Source organism: Panthera leo, chromosome B1, assembly GCF_018350215.1.
Source record: "Panthera leo isolate Ple1 chromosome B1, P.leo_Ple1_pat1.1, whole genome shotgun sequence".
In the NCBI taxonomy this organism is placed as follows: domain Eukaryota; kingdom Metazoa; phylum Chordata; class Mammalia; order Carnivora; family Felidae; genus Panthera; species Panthera leo.
Genome location: NC_056682.1, coordinates 149724965 through 149738477, shown reverse-complemented (window position 1 = coordinate 149738477; position 13513 = coordinate 149724965). Strand labels below are relative to the sequence as shown.

General features: G+C 35.7%; 2 protein-coding genes across 3 annotated transcripts in view; one reads left to right on the top strand and one right to left on the bottom strand.

The window, feature by feature from the left end:
- The window catches only part of STAP1 (signal transducing adaptor family member 1), a 65568-nt gene extending 56659 nt beyond the window's left edge, over positions 1–8909 (top strand). The window contains exon 14 of the mRNA XM_042936271.1: positions 8309–8909. The gene's annotated coding sequence lies outside the window, so the exon portion shown is untranslated. The remainder of the gene's footprint in view (positions 1–8308) is intronic.
- UBA6 (ubiquitin like modifier activating enzyme 6) overlaps positions 3734–13513 on the bottom strand; it is a 90816-nt gene continuing 81036 nt past the window's right edge. For both annotated transcript variants that reach the window (XM_042936255.1, XM_042936256.1), the window contains 4 exons: positions 12605–12732; positions 9193–9280; positions 8934–9028; positions 3734–5869 (listed from right to left, as the gene is read on the bottom strand). In XM_042936255.1, coding sequence (XP_042792189.1) covers positions 5734–5869; positions 8934–9028; positions 9193–9280; positions 12605–12732 — 447 coding nt within the window. In that variant the 3' untranslated portion in view covers positions 3734–5733. The remainder of the gene's footprint in view (positions 5870–8933; positions 9029–9192; positions 9281–12604; positions 12733–13513) is intronic.

The following is a 13513-nucleotide window of genomic DNA, read 5'->3' as shown; positions in this document are numbered from 1 at the left end:
CTGTGCTAACAACGTGAAGCCTGCTTGGGATATTCTGTCTCTCTCTCTCTCTCAAAAATAAATAAAACTTAAAAAAATTTTTTAATGTATATGTGGGAAGATAGGTTGAAAATCAAGGAGGTAAGCATCCAGCTCAAGAAGTCACAAATGAAAAATAGAAAAAAAAAAAAAAAAAACAAAACAGGAAAAAGTAGTATTAGTAAGAGCAGATAATAATAGAAAGCAAACGTACAATAGGATTAACAAAAACAAAATTTGGATCTTAGAAAAGACTAAACACTGTCCTTATTTGAAGATTACACAGAATATCCATATTAATTTGCAAATAATTTACAAGAACCAATAGAATTGAGTTTCCAGATACAGAAGCAATACAAAAAATTGTATTTCACACATAATCAACAGTTAGGATAGAAAGTGGGCTAGATAATTTGAATTAACATTCTCACTTGAGAATATTTAGAAAAGGTGTACAAAGTATACTCAAAAAATGTTGGATGGCATAGGAGAGCTATGTTAGTGAATGATCAGCCTAAAATCTGGAAGAAAATAGAAATTCAAAGAAGTGAACCATTCATTTGGACCACTTGTGCCCTTGGAGCTTTTGCAGATAAGAGTCCACTGAAAAGGTAAGGAGAGTTAAGGGACTAGGGATTGAAAGATAGAATCCACTGCCAGCCAAGAGGTGGGGGCCCTGGTAACCCTAACCAACACTTTGCAACTCAACTCTGAAAGTTTGTAGGAGTAAGGGTAAACAGGAAGTAGAGCACTAGTAGTCTACAGCTCAGCTTGGAGTCACACGGTAAGTCATAAAATTTGGACTGTGAAATTAGTCTTGAAATACCAGTGCCCAAGTGACTCTGTGGAGGATGAAAATACTATGCAGGACATCAAGTTATTTTTACAAGCAACTTTTCAAATATGATATTGGCATACGATTAAAGATAACCCCCCACACGCAAGGATATAAGATAAAGATTAGCTGAAGCAAAAGAAAAATAAAAAGACCCACTGGAGGGTTTCAGATTGGGATTTAAACAAGAACATAAAATAATAATAAGGCTATTCATGTTCAGGTAGATAAAAGACTGAAAATTTCAAGAAGACAACAGGAAACTGCAAGAGTGACAGATTTGCATATTTGCAATTAGAAATTTGAGAACTGAAAATACAATGGGCTAAGAATAACCAAGACACTCTTATAGAACAATAAGTAGGGAGAACTTGTTCTGATAAATATCAGAAACTATATATCAGGTATAGTGGTGAAGGCTCTATACTAGCACAGGGATAGAAAAGAAGAAACAAAAAAATTCAGAGATGTACTCATTAATGGATATATGACTTTGGTGGCACTGCAAAAGAGAACATACTTTAGTAAATGGTGGTGAGGCACTTCACAGCTTACACAAAATTAATTCTTCATGAATTGAAAGCTGAAAACGTGAAAGACAAAGCTAAAGCCTTTAGAAGACAGTATATAGAGTACCTTCATGCCCTTGGATTGAGAACAATGTCTTAAGCAACTCCCAAAATACACTAACCTTAAAACAAAAACACTGATTCTTCTTAGTACTCAACCATTATGAAATTCTTTTTAGTAGATAACATCATAAAGAGAAGGAAAATATTTGGAAAGAAATAGCTAACAAAAAACAGGATTTATGAAGATCTTCTACAAATCAACGAGGAAAAAGACTGCTAACACAACAGAAAAATGGGCAAAATACTTGAAAAGATACTTTGCAAAAAAGAAAGCCAACAAACTTAGAAAAAGGTGCTCAATTGTTAGGGAAATGCAGAGTAAAACTTCAATGACATACAACTGCAAATTTCACCAGCTTGGCAATCTGTTTAACACGTGTTGAGCAAAAATGGAAATATAGGATATCTCTACTGCTAAGGCAAAACTCTGTTACTATCTAATAAAATTTAAGATGTAAACACCTATGATCAAACAATCATATACCTTAGTTGCACTAGGAGATACATATGATAATGTTCATTGAAGAACTATAATTGCCCCAAATTAAAAACATCCCACCTGTCCACAGTCAATATAATAAATTGTGGTATTAATGCAAAGGTAAATTCCATAACCATGTTAATTAACAAACTGTGGCCATAAGCTACAACATGGATGATTCCCATGTTGAATGAAAGCAGCAGCCACAAAAAAAAAAAAAAAAAAAAAAAAAGTCTGATTCCATTTATATAAAGCTCAAAACCCATCAAAAATAAACTATCTTGTTTAAGTGCATGAAGGTGGTTAACAATATAAGTAAAAACAAAGAATTATCACGAATGGTAGGATAATGGTAATTGCTGGAGGGTATGTGTAGGGAAGCTGATTGTGATTGAGAAGGGACTATCAGGGACATTTCTGGGCTGCTGTCAAATATGATTGATAGCTGATTATACAGGCACTCACTTTATTTTTTAAATGTTTATTTTTGAGAGACAGTGCATGTGTGCTTGAGAGTGGGGGAGGGGCAGAGAGAGAGGGAGACAATCTGAAGCAGGCTTTCTGCTGTTGGCGGAGGGCTTGATGTAGGGCTTGAACTCACCAACCATGAGATCATGACTTGAGCTGAAGTCAGCTGCTTTAACTGACCGAGGCAACCACGTGCCTCAAGCACTCACTTTAAAATTAATCTTTAAACTGTGTACTTATATTCTATATATTCTTTTGTACATATATTTGAATATGTATTTCTCAACTTAAACAAAGTTAAGAAATGCCAAGAGAAAAATGAACCTGAAAATTACCTATTGAATACTTACTCTGATCTCTAAGATTTCAACTTCCTGATTTGTTTTGAATTTGTTAAAATAGTTAAATCCATACCTAGTGACTGTATACAAAATGATTATTTATAATCACAATGAATTTTTGTAATTTAAATTTTTCTTCCATCATGGAATTACTTGAGATTTTTCCTTAAGTTCTCAAGAGAAAAATTTTGTTTTCATTTTTACTATTATTTAATAGTGGAGTTTAAACATTGCCGACCTTTTTGTGCCTCATCACTGGTACCACCAGAAAGTGTTACAATAGTTAAAACATGAAAACAAAGATATATATCTATTTCCAAATTCTAGCTTTGGGACCATTCACAGGAAATTACTGAGTACCACAACTGTTTTGAACTTTAAAAAGGATTATACTTTGGGGCACCTGGGTGGTTGAGTCGGTTGAGCAGCCGACTTCAGCTCATTTCATGATCTCACAGTTTGTGAGTTCGAGCCCCATGTCCGGCTCTGTGCTGTCAGCTCAGAGCCTGGAGCCTGCTTTGGATTCTGTGTCTCCCACTCTCTCTGACCCTACCCCGCTCACACTCTGTCTCTCTCTCTCTCTCTCTCTCAAAAAATAAACATTAAAAAAAAATTTTAAAAAGGACTATACTTTAGACAACTGCAACCAATAGTGTGAGATTTAACCAGATCTTCTAGGTTTTACATGGTTATTATTTTCCCTCAATTGTTTTAACAGAATTTCCAGAATCCAAAAGCACTTTGAGGTAACGTTCCTCTATACCCAGTGACTGTTGTATCTCCATGATTGCAAAACTTGAAAATTAGAAAACACCAAAGTAACACCACTCATAAAACGAATAGCAAAACTGGAATCTCTGGAGTCAACCATGGAACAAGATTTACAAAGATACTGTCAAATATCTTAATTTATTTTTAATAAGTAAAAAATGACTCAGTGGTATCATACAAAATCAAATAATTTTTGCACCTGGTATTTTAATCACCCAAAGTGATCTCACGGTACAGAGATAAAACAGATAATGAAAAAAAAAAAAAAAACAAAAAAACCCTGTCATTAACTTCACCGTGGCTTTCCCGCTTAGAACTAAATAGAAATTAATGGCAATAACCATTACCTACAGGGGGAAAAATGATGAAATGATTTCAGGTTTAATCATAAAATGAACTTAATCCTGTTGGTTTTGTTTGTATCTATTAAAGCACTAGTTACTATAAATAAAAGCTGATAGCATGGTTCCAAATTTACCTCTGAAGAGATGTGGAGATTTAGATAAAATATAAGCATATCTATTATACAAAGGAAATTGAAAGTGGGGAAGAGGCTTCTTACAGAAAAGTCCTTTTATTATTGCTAGCCTCAAGAATTCCAAGGCATAGAGCTCTGATGTTCCTGAATTCAACTTTAAGAAATTAATTTTAAACATTATACTTGAACAAAAATTACTTATTTCAAAGGTATCCATTTCCTTTAAACTCAACCTGTCCACTTATCCTTGCCTCCAATGCAGAATATACTTTTATTCATACAAACTTACCCTCCACTCCCAAATATGTTTTCCCAACTGGATGATACTTTTACAAAAGAATAAAGCAATACAGGTGGTTGACAAAGTAATTTCAACTATTTATAAATGAAATAAAAGGAAAGTCAAGTAGAGAGTATAAAAAGATACCAAAGAGGAGTAATACTGGTGTGAATCTAGTCTTTAGTTTATCAAAGTACTTATTAATGGTCTGAACAGGAGATCAGAAGAGAAGCAGCTAGAGGGAAATGACTTCCTGTGGTTATAAAATGCCAACTGCTTTAGAATGCATGATAGCTTTAGAAATTAAAAAAAACACTTGCCATTTTTACCAAGTTTACAGCGAGAGTACATTTTATGTCATTTTAATGAAAGAATTTATAATGATTATCTGCAATATCTCCTATCAGAAAACAGAAAGATTCTATCAATAAAGACCTAAAAAAATAAATTTTTATCTTTGTCAACACCCTTTCTGGGAATGCAGAATAAAATATGTTTCCCTTTAAAATAAAATATTTTTTTTCTGTCCATTACGTTGTTGGAAGAAAAAAAAAAATCAAGACTCAACTAGTAATGATTTTTTTTTTTTTAATTTCTAGTTTTCATCTACTTCTAAGGATACTCCCTTTACAAGACCTTTTAGTCTTCTATACTATGACAGTCAGGTTTAGAGTTCCAAATAAATAAAATAGCCACATTAGAAGGCATACTGAAGAATCAAAGGATTAGCTGCATTTATCTGTTCACATTTAATCCAAGTTAACATTTGTCATCCGACCTACTGCTCATGGGTTACAACACTGATGTTATCAACAAAGATCCTGATTTTTGCAAGACAGTGATATTAACAAACTCTGGTTAAATTAGCAGAGGTTCAGGACAGTAAACTGTACCTGTACAATTTAAAATGTCTACTCTTCATCCACTGCTACCATCTCTCCTCTTCCCACTGGTGTTAAACTCAAAGCCTAATTATGAGAGGTGCAGGGTGCCAAACACTATTTGTATGGAAAAACTGGGCCTCAAATAGTGCACAAAAAGAAATTCATAAAATAAGATTAAACTTCTTGGATATTTGCATTTGTTACTTTCAATTTCTTGATCTTTTATCTCTTCTGGTGATGTATACATACATTTTTTTCTTCTTCTCATCCAGAGGTTAACACACTAATTTTTTGTAAGCATTATAAAATAGCAGTCCAGTTCAAAATTGCTTGTGATCATATCCACATATGAAGCACTAGACAAGTATATATTATATTCCAAAATGCTTTACAATTCTTCACTGTAGTCTTCTATGACGTTTCCCTTAAATTAAGGCTTCATCAAAGAGAAATCCATAATACTATGAGTTAATATTTTCATTCCTGAATTAAGTGCAATCTTTTCAAAATCAAGTAGTCCTGGAGTAAATTTAAGAGAACTTCTGTTAATCAGTGTCATGACTAAAGTAGTATCTCACTGGAGGTCCAGGCAAATCTTCATCTCCATCAGTGTCTGGAGCAAATGACACAGTAAGATCTACATATTTCTTTTCAGTAGAAGGTTTCACAAGTTTATGCATTCTAAGAAAAATAATCAAGGACAAATGATTTAGTAAATTCTATAAAATGAAGAGTGATTTGCTGTTTAATGTTGCCCAGAGAATCTGGACTTATGTCTAGACTTTGCATTTATTTTTAAATCTAAGAATTCATCTGCTTTCATATATTATAATTTTTCTTTACTAAAAGCACTAAACTCAAGATATTCATCTACCTAACAGTGAATCAATTTGGAACACTGCTAGTACTGATAAAGAATAGAGACCATTTGTTACAAGACAAAACAAACAAACAAAAAACCCCACACACAAAACCAAAATGTAAACAATGTTTTTAAAAATGAATTATCCTCCGGGGCCTGGGTGGCTCAGTCGGTTAAGCATCCGACTTCGGCTCAGGTCATGATCTCACTGTTTCCAAGTTTGAGCCCGGCATCGGGCTCTGTGCTAACAGCTCAGAGCCTGGAGCCTGCTTCAGATTCTGTGTCTCCCTCTCTTTCTACCCCTCCCCTGCTCACACTCTGTCTCCCTTTCTCTCTCTCTCTCAAAAATAAATAAACATTAAGGAAAATGAATTATCCTCATACTCCCTTATAGAGTGTGGAGGCATCAAAAATTCTTCTCAAGCATTTCTATGTGAAAAGTAAAAAGCAAACTAGATTTAAATCTTCAAATACAAGCTAATCACAGTGAAAGACATTCTTAAGTTTTACCTTTGTCTTATATCCCATGTATATCCCATTCACTAAAAAAACTTTATTATTGCTATTGTCACTGATACTGTCTTAAATCAAATCATCATCTATATATCCTCAGATTACTGGATTAGCTTTGATCCAGCTGTCTCCTACCTCCAATCTCCGCTGTTGCCAGAATCCTCTTAAAACGTAAATTTGATTTTACTCTCTTGCTTAATAATATACTTATACCATGTATCTATCTCACGCTAAACTCTCAACTATGTAATCTATTTAATCCTCAATAATAGTCCTTTCCATTTTACAAAGGTATTTTGTCCCATTTATACCTTCTCATTCTTACCATCTCATCCTTGAGTCAATCCAGAATACTGATTTCCCAAATAGATCATGCACACTTTTTATTAGCTGCATGCTTTTGCAAAAGCTATCACTTTTGCCTGATATCCTTTTTCAAAGGTAGTTCAAATGAAATCTAGCCTAAGGTGAAGTTTTAAGTAGTGCCTACAGTGTTCTGTAAAAATCTTTATTATACTGATTATTCAATTAATAAATTGAATAATGATTTTAATGATTAACATGTCATTTTCTCACAGTAGAATGGGAATTCCCTGAGGGCACAGGCTACTTGATAAAGAGGTATAATGACAAAATATTAACAGGAGTAACATTTATGGAATAGTTCTTGGTTGCTATTACATTGCTAGCCTTTATTATTATTTCAATGTTTAATAGCTATGGGCACAATCATTTCCATTTATGGATCAAGAACTAAGTTTCAAAAAAGTTCAGTAAGCTCCTCAATGTGACAAAACAAGTAAGTAGCTGGGGATGGATGTGAACCCTGATCTTTCCAAAGCCAAGCTTATCTAGCCACTTGATAGGTACTTAGTACTTATCTGCTAAATGAAAACTGTAATAAAATGAAAAATAACATTCACAAAGTTTATCATGCTGGAGATGGCGAATACTGGCCAACTCTATAAAGCACTTATTGTGAATTATTTGCAGCAAATTTTAAATTCCACACATTCTACTCTCATCTAGGCAGCACACAGTAAATTCTATTATTCACATATCCAAGAGATACTCAGGGATTCTAATGACAAAATAATATAAGGCAAAATAACATTTCTCTATGTAATAGTGATTTTGTTTCTTAAAGTACAGATCATTAAGCCTGGATTATAATAACTAAAAAGTGATTAATCTCATTAATTGGTGATTATAATTAAAACTGCATATAGGTTAAAGCACCTATCATGCAGATTCATTTATTCATATGACAAATATTTTTATGCTAATTTTTATTAAAAAACCAAACATTTTTAATTAAGGTATAATTCATATAACATTGCATTACTTCCAGGTGTACAACACAATTGTTTGATATTTGAATATATTACAAAATGAATGACAAATATTTATTGCTGCCAGGCATTGTTGTAGGTCCTTGAGATACATCCACGACCAGATCAATTATAGAGTCCTGCATCTGTGAAGGTTACATTCTAGTGGGTAGGAGACAGAGAAGCATAAACATATTTAAATAGGGTTCAGGGAGGCCTCTTTGGAATAATTAGAGCCAAAGTCCCATGCAGGAGTATGACTGGACTATTCAAAAAAATAGCTGGAAGCTAGCACAACTGGAATATTGTGAGCAAGTGAGACAAGTAGGAATAAAACTTAGAGTGGTAATTGAGAAGCAGGGCCTTGCAGACCACTGCTGAGACTGGCCTTTTTTGTTCCCTCTGTTCCTTTAGGTCTCTGCTCAAATGCCGCCGTATCTGGTGAGAATGTGACAGGCAGAGGGAATACATGAACTACTCAACATACCACAGCAACTTAACACTCCTTATTCTGCTTTATTTTCTTCACAGTGCTTACCACCATCTGATATACTTATCAAGAGGTTTGCATACTTTGTTATGCAAACTCAATTAGGGCATGGACTTCACTTTGCTCACTGCTGTATCCCTACTGCCCACAAAATACCTGGCACATAGGAGGCACTCTTCAAAAAAATCTGTTGAGTGAATGAAAGTAACAATTTGGCATTTTTGTTTTATACTTCAGTCTCATAAGCCTGGTCATTATGTGTTTCTACTTTTATGTGGTGTATTAACCAAATCGTGTTTCTAAGCTTATTAACTTATAAACTGAATCTGAACTACAAAAAATTCACAAGGACATGTGAATCCTATGAATTTCTCTTGAGAGGTAGCCTGTTGAGTTTGGTACATTTACTATCTTTATTACAGCCATTACACAGGAGTAAATCACATACTTTTTTCTCAACTTTGATAATCTCTATATTTGATTTTCCAGTGGGCATCCACCTTATGTTTTAATTGTTGTGAATCTTCTGGTATAATGGTCATTACTTACGTTAACTTCAATCTTTTTGCATGGCCAGGCATTACAGGGACATAAAGCATTTTGACTCCCTGCACCACCATCGTTGGTTCAATTCCGTACTTCTCCTAAATGTGAAGAATACCCAAAAGAGAAACAATAAGAGCTATGTCCAAATATAAAATGCTGGGTGACAATGTTTTACAATCAGTAAAAGGACAGCAAACAAACTTCTGCTAAATATTATTTATGAAAACCTCCAACTAATGAACTAAGTAAATAAGTGTCTCACTTTGACTGCATTTATGAAATCCAAGAGGGTGAAGTCTTCTTTTCCATGTACAGTCCATCTGTCCCAAATTGTAAATGATATTCCATTTCTGTTGTAGAAAAATATTAAAAACAAAACATCTTAATTTTTTTCCCTTTAGTAATAATAAAAAACCCAGAAGTCCATTATTTGTGATTTAGCTACATAATGATACAGGGGAAAAAGAAAAATACAACTTATCTCCCCAAGACACCACACAAGGTAACCGCTTTTTTTTTTTAAGTTTATTTATTTCTTTTAAGGGGTGGGGGGGAGAGGAAGGGCAGAGACAGGGGAAGAGAGAATCCCAAGCAGGCTCCACACTGTCAGTGCAGAGCCTGATGAGGGGCTCGAACTCACGAGTTGCCAGATCATGACCTGAGCTGAAATCAACAGTCAGATGCTTAACTGACTGAGTCACCCAGGTGCCCTCAAAGTAACCACTGTTAATCAGTACCTTGTTGATCCTTCCAGTGTCTCAAAATGAATCTATGTGTCTTAGTGAAACCATTCTCTCTCTCTCTAAATGGCTGCATGGGTTTCCTGTGTGGACATTCTAGTCTATCACTGTTTCAATCTTTGGCTATGATAAACAAGGCCAGAATAAATATCTTATAAATGTACTATTTGAGATGAGTGCAAATGTATCTGTAAATTTGACATATAGCACATTTCCCTTACTATGGATTACACTATTTTATACTCTCATCGGTAATATATGAGGAGAGGGCTTTCACATTCTTGCCCAGATAGATGTTTTCAAATTTTTGGTTGTTGTTAATCTGAAAGTGAAAAATGGAGGTCCAGGGGAATTGTTCTGCTCTGTCACATAGTTTTTAGAACTAGATACTAAATGTCATGACATATTATTCAGACACCACAGTGGCTTCTAACTCATCTGAATTAGGAAAACATAGATGAAACAATAAGAAAGTACAATGCTAAATAATGTGGTAGATTAAATGTTGTGAGAGTTCTATGGCTAGTTTAGTCATAGATGCTTTGCATAAAGCAAAAGAATAAAATTGGACCACTATCTTACAACACACAAAAGTTAACTCAAGGATGACTGGCTGACTCAGTGTGGTAAAAGATGTGACTCTTGATCTCAGGATTGTAAGTCTGACCCCCATTAACTCAAAATGGATTAAATACCCGAATGTAAGACCTGCAACCATAAAACTCGAAAAAAACATAGTAGTTAGCTTCTTGCATCAGTCTTGGTGATAGTATTTTGGATTTTATTACAAAAGCAAAAGCAGAGAAATGGGACTACATCAAACTAAAAATCTTCTGCACAGCAAAGAAAACCATCAACAAAATGAAAAGGCAATCTACTGAATGGAAACAAATATTTGCAAATGATGTATCTGATAAGGGGTGAATATCCAAAATACATAAAGAACTCATACAACTCAATAGCAAAAAACCAAACAATCTGATAAAAAAATGGGTAGACGATTTGAATAGACACTTTCCAAAAAAGACATACAGATGACCAATAGGTACACGAAAAGGTGCTCAACACCACTAAGTATCAGGGAACTGCAAATCAAAAAAACCCATAATGAGGTATTATTTCACACCTGCTAGGAAGGCTAGTATCAAAGAGTTAAGAAATAACAAGTGTTGACAGGATGTGGAGAAAAAGAAACCCTTGTGCCCTGTTGGTGGGAATGCAAACTTGTGCAGCCACTCTGGAGAGCAGTATGAAAGTTCCTCAAAATATTAAAAATAGAACAGCCATATGATCCAGAAATTCAAACTTCTGGGTTTTTATACAAAAAAAAATGAAAACAACTCCAAAACTTATCAGCACCTCCATGTTCACTAGAAAAATATTCATAACAGCTAAGATATAGAAACAACCTAAGTCCATCAATGGGTGAATGGATAAAGAAAATGTGACACACACACAGGAATAGAATTCAGCCATAAAAAAAAATTGTGTCATTTGCAACAACATGGATAGATCTCGAGGACATTATGCTAAGTGAATAAGTCAGACAGAGAAAGACAAGTACCTGTATGATCTTACTTATACGTGGAACCTTAAAAGAAAAACAAAACAAAACCCAAACTGAGCTCATAGATAGACAACAGATTGGTAGTCGCCGGAGGTGGGGGATGAGCAAAATGGGCAAAGGGAGTCCAAAGGTACAAGCTTCCAGCTTTAAGATGAGTTAGTCATAGGTATGTAATGTACAGCATGGTGCTTACAGTTAACTATACTGTCTAGTCGAAAGTTGCTAACAGTAGATCTTAAAAGACTATCACAAGGAAAACAAATTTGCTAAATACATATGGTGATGATGTTGACTAAACTTGTGGTTTATTTATTATTATTTTATTTTAGAGAGCGTGTGAGTGGTGGGGGAGAGGGGGAGAGAGGAAGGAGAGGAGAGAGAAGGAGGGAGGGGGGAGAGAGAAGGAGGGAGGGGGGAGAGAGAGGGAGGGAGGGGAGAGAGAGGGAGGGAGGGGAGAGAGAGGGAGGGAGGGGGGAGAGAGGGAGGGAGGGGGGAGAGAGAGGGAGGGAGAGAGGGAGAGGGAGGGAGGGAGGGAGAGAGGGAGAGGGAGGGAGGGAGGGAGAGAGGGAGAGGGAGAGAGGGAGAGGGAGAGGGAGAGGGAGAGGGAGAGAGGGAGAGGGAGAGGGGGAGAGGGAGAGAGGGAGAGAGGGAGAGAGGGAGAGGGAGAGAGGGAGAGAGGGAGAGAGAGGGAGAGAGGGAGAGAGGGAGAGAGGGAGAGAGGGAGAGAGGGAGAGAGGGAGAGAGGGAGAGAGGGAGAGAGGGAGAGAGGGAGAGAGGGAGAAGAAGAGAGAGAGGGAGAAGGCATATCTTAGGCAGGCTCTATGCTCAGCGAGAGCCCAAGGTGGGGCTCTATCCCATGACCCTGGGATCATGAACTGAGCTAAAATCAAGAGTCAGATGCTCAATTCACTGAGCCACCCAGGTGCGCCTGTGATCATTTCTTAATACATACAGGTGTCAAATCACTGTGTTGCACACTTGGAACTAATCTAATGCATGCCAATTTATGTCTCAATTGAAAAAAAAAGAAATGCTTTATGAAGATGACATTTTGACTTTTTTTGATTTTGTTTTTAAAGAGAGAGAGACAGAGAGCATGGGTGGGAGAGGGGCAGAGGAAGAGGGAGAGAGAATCTTAAGCAGGCTTCACTTGGGGCTTGATCTTACAACATGCCCTGGGCCAAAATCAAGATTCGGACACTTAACCGACTGAGCCAACCAGGCACCCCACTGATCTAATCCTGAGGTGATGGCAAGGATTTAAATATATAGAAGAAAAGGGAGGAAAAACTATGACTTTTTCCTTTTAGAAGGTAAAAATTTTATTTCATTCTAATTATGCAAGAGAAATAGACCTTCAAGCATACCTGATTTCAGTTCTTCTTACTTCAGATGTCTCTGTAAACACTATAATTGGAATGGCTAAGTTAAGGAAACAATTTTTGTAAGCTTCAAACGGATAGTCACCAGCTACTTTGATCATCTCCAATGCAACCTAGATAAAAGAAAGTGATCTGATTATATAAAGAGCCTAAAACTTTATGACTTCAAATGTATCTATTTAATTTTCCAATATTCCTCTCAAGCATTTTTCTGTAACGAGTAAAAGCAGCTACTGGACTGAAATAGCAAACTTCTTATAAATCTGTCTACTTTTATTCTCATACTTTCAAAATTTCAACTGTTCTATATATGGTGAACAAAATCATTAAAAAATCCACTTGATCATGTAATATTCCTATCATGGAAGACACTCAAACTCAAGAAATACACTAGTCTAAAGTCATTTAATAAAGGGGCAGATAATTATGTAGCTTCTAAGTATAACACTGTAGTACAGCATAATGACTAGGGCCACCCTAAAGATTCTGAATTATTAAGGAAAGATTAAATTTTAAGAAATCTGAATAACAGGAATTGCGTTTTTTTTTAAGGCAAAGAACTGAACTCCAATATAATCAAAGAGCAACCATTAAAGCAGTTCATTTTATTCAAGAAAAAGAGTACCTGTTTCATATGGAGGATACAAGAATGACTAAAAGGATTATTGTAAGAAAAATTATACTGTTTTGACAAACGGTAATTTTTTTAATGTTATTTTTGAGACAGAGAGCGCAAGCAGGGGAGAGGCAGAGAGAGAGAGAGAGAGACAGAGAGAGAGACAGAGAGAGAGAGAGGGAGAGAGGGAGACACAGAATCCAAAGCAGGCCCCAGGCTCCACACTGTCAGCACAGAGCCCGACACGGGGCTCGATCTCATGAACTGTGAGATCATGA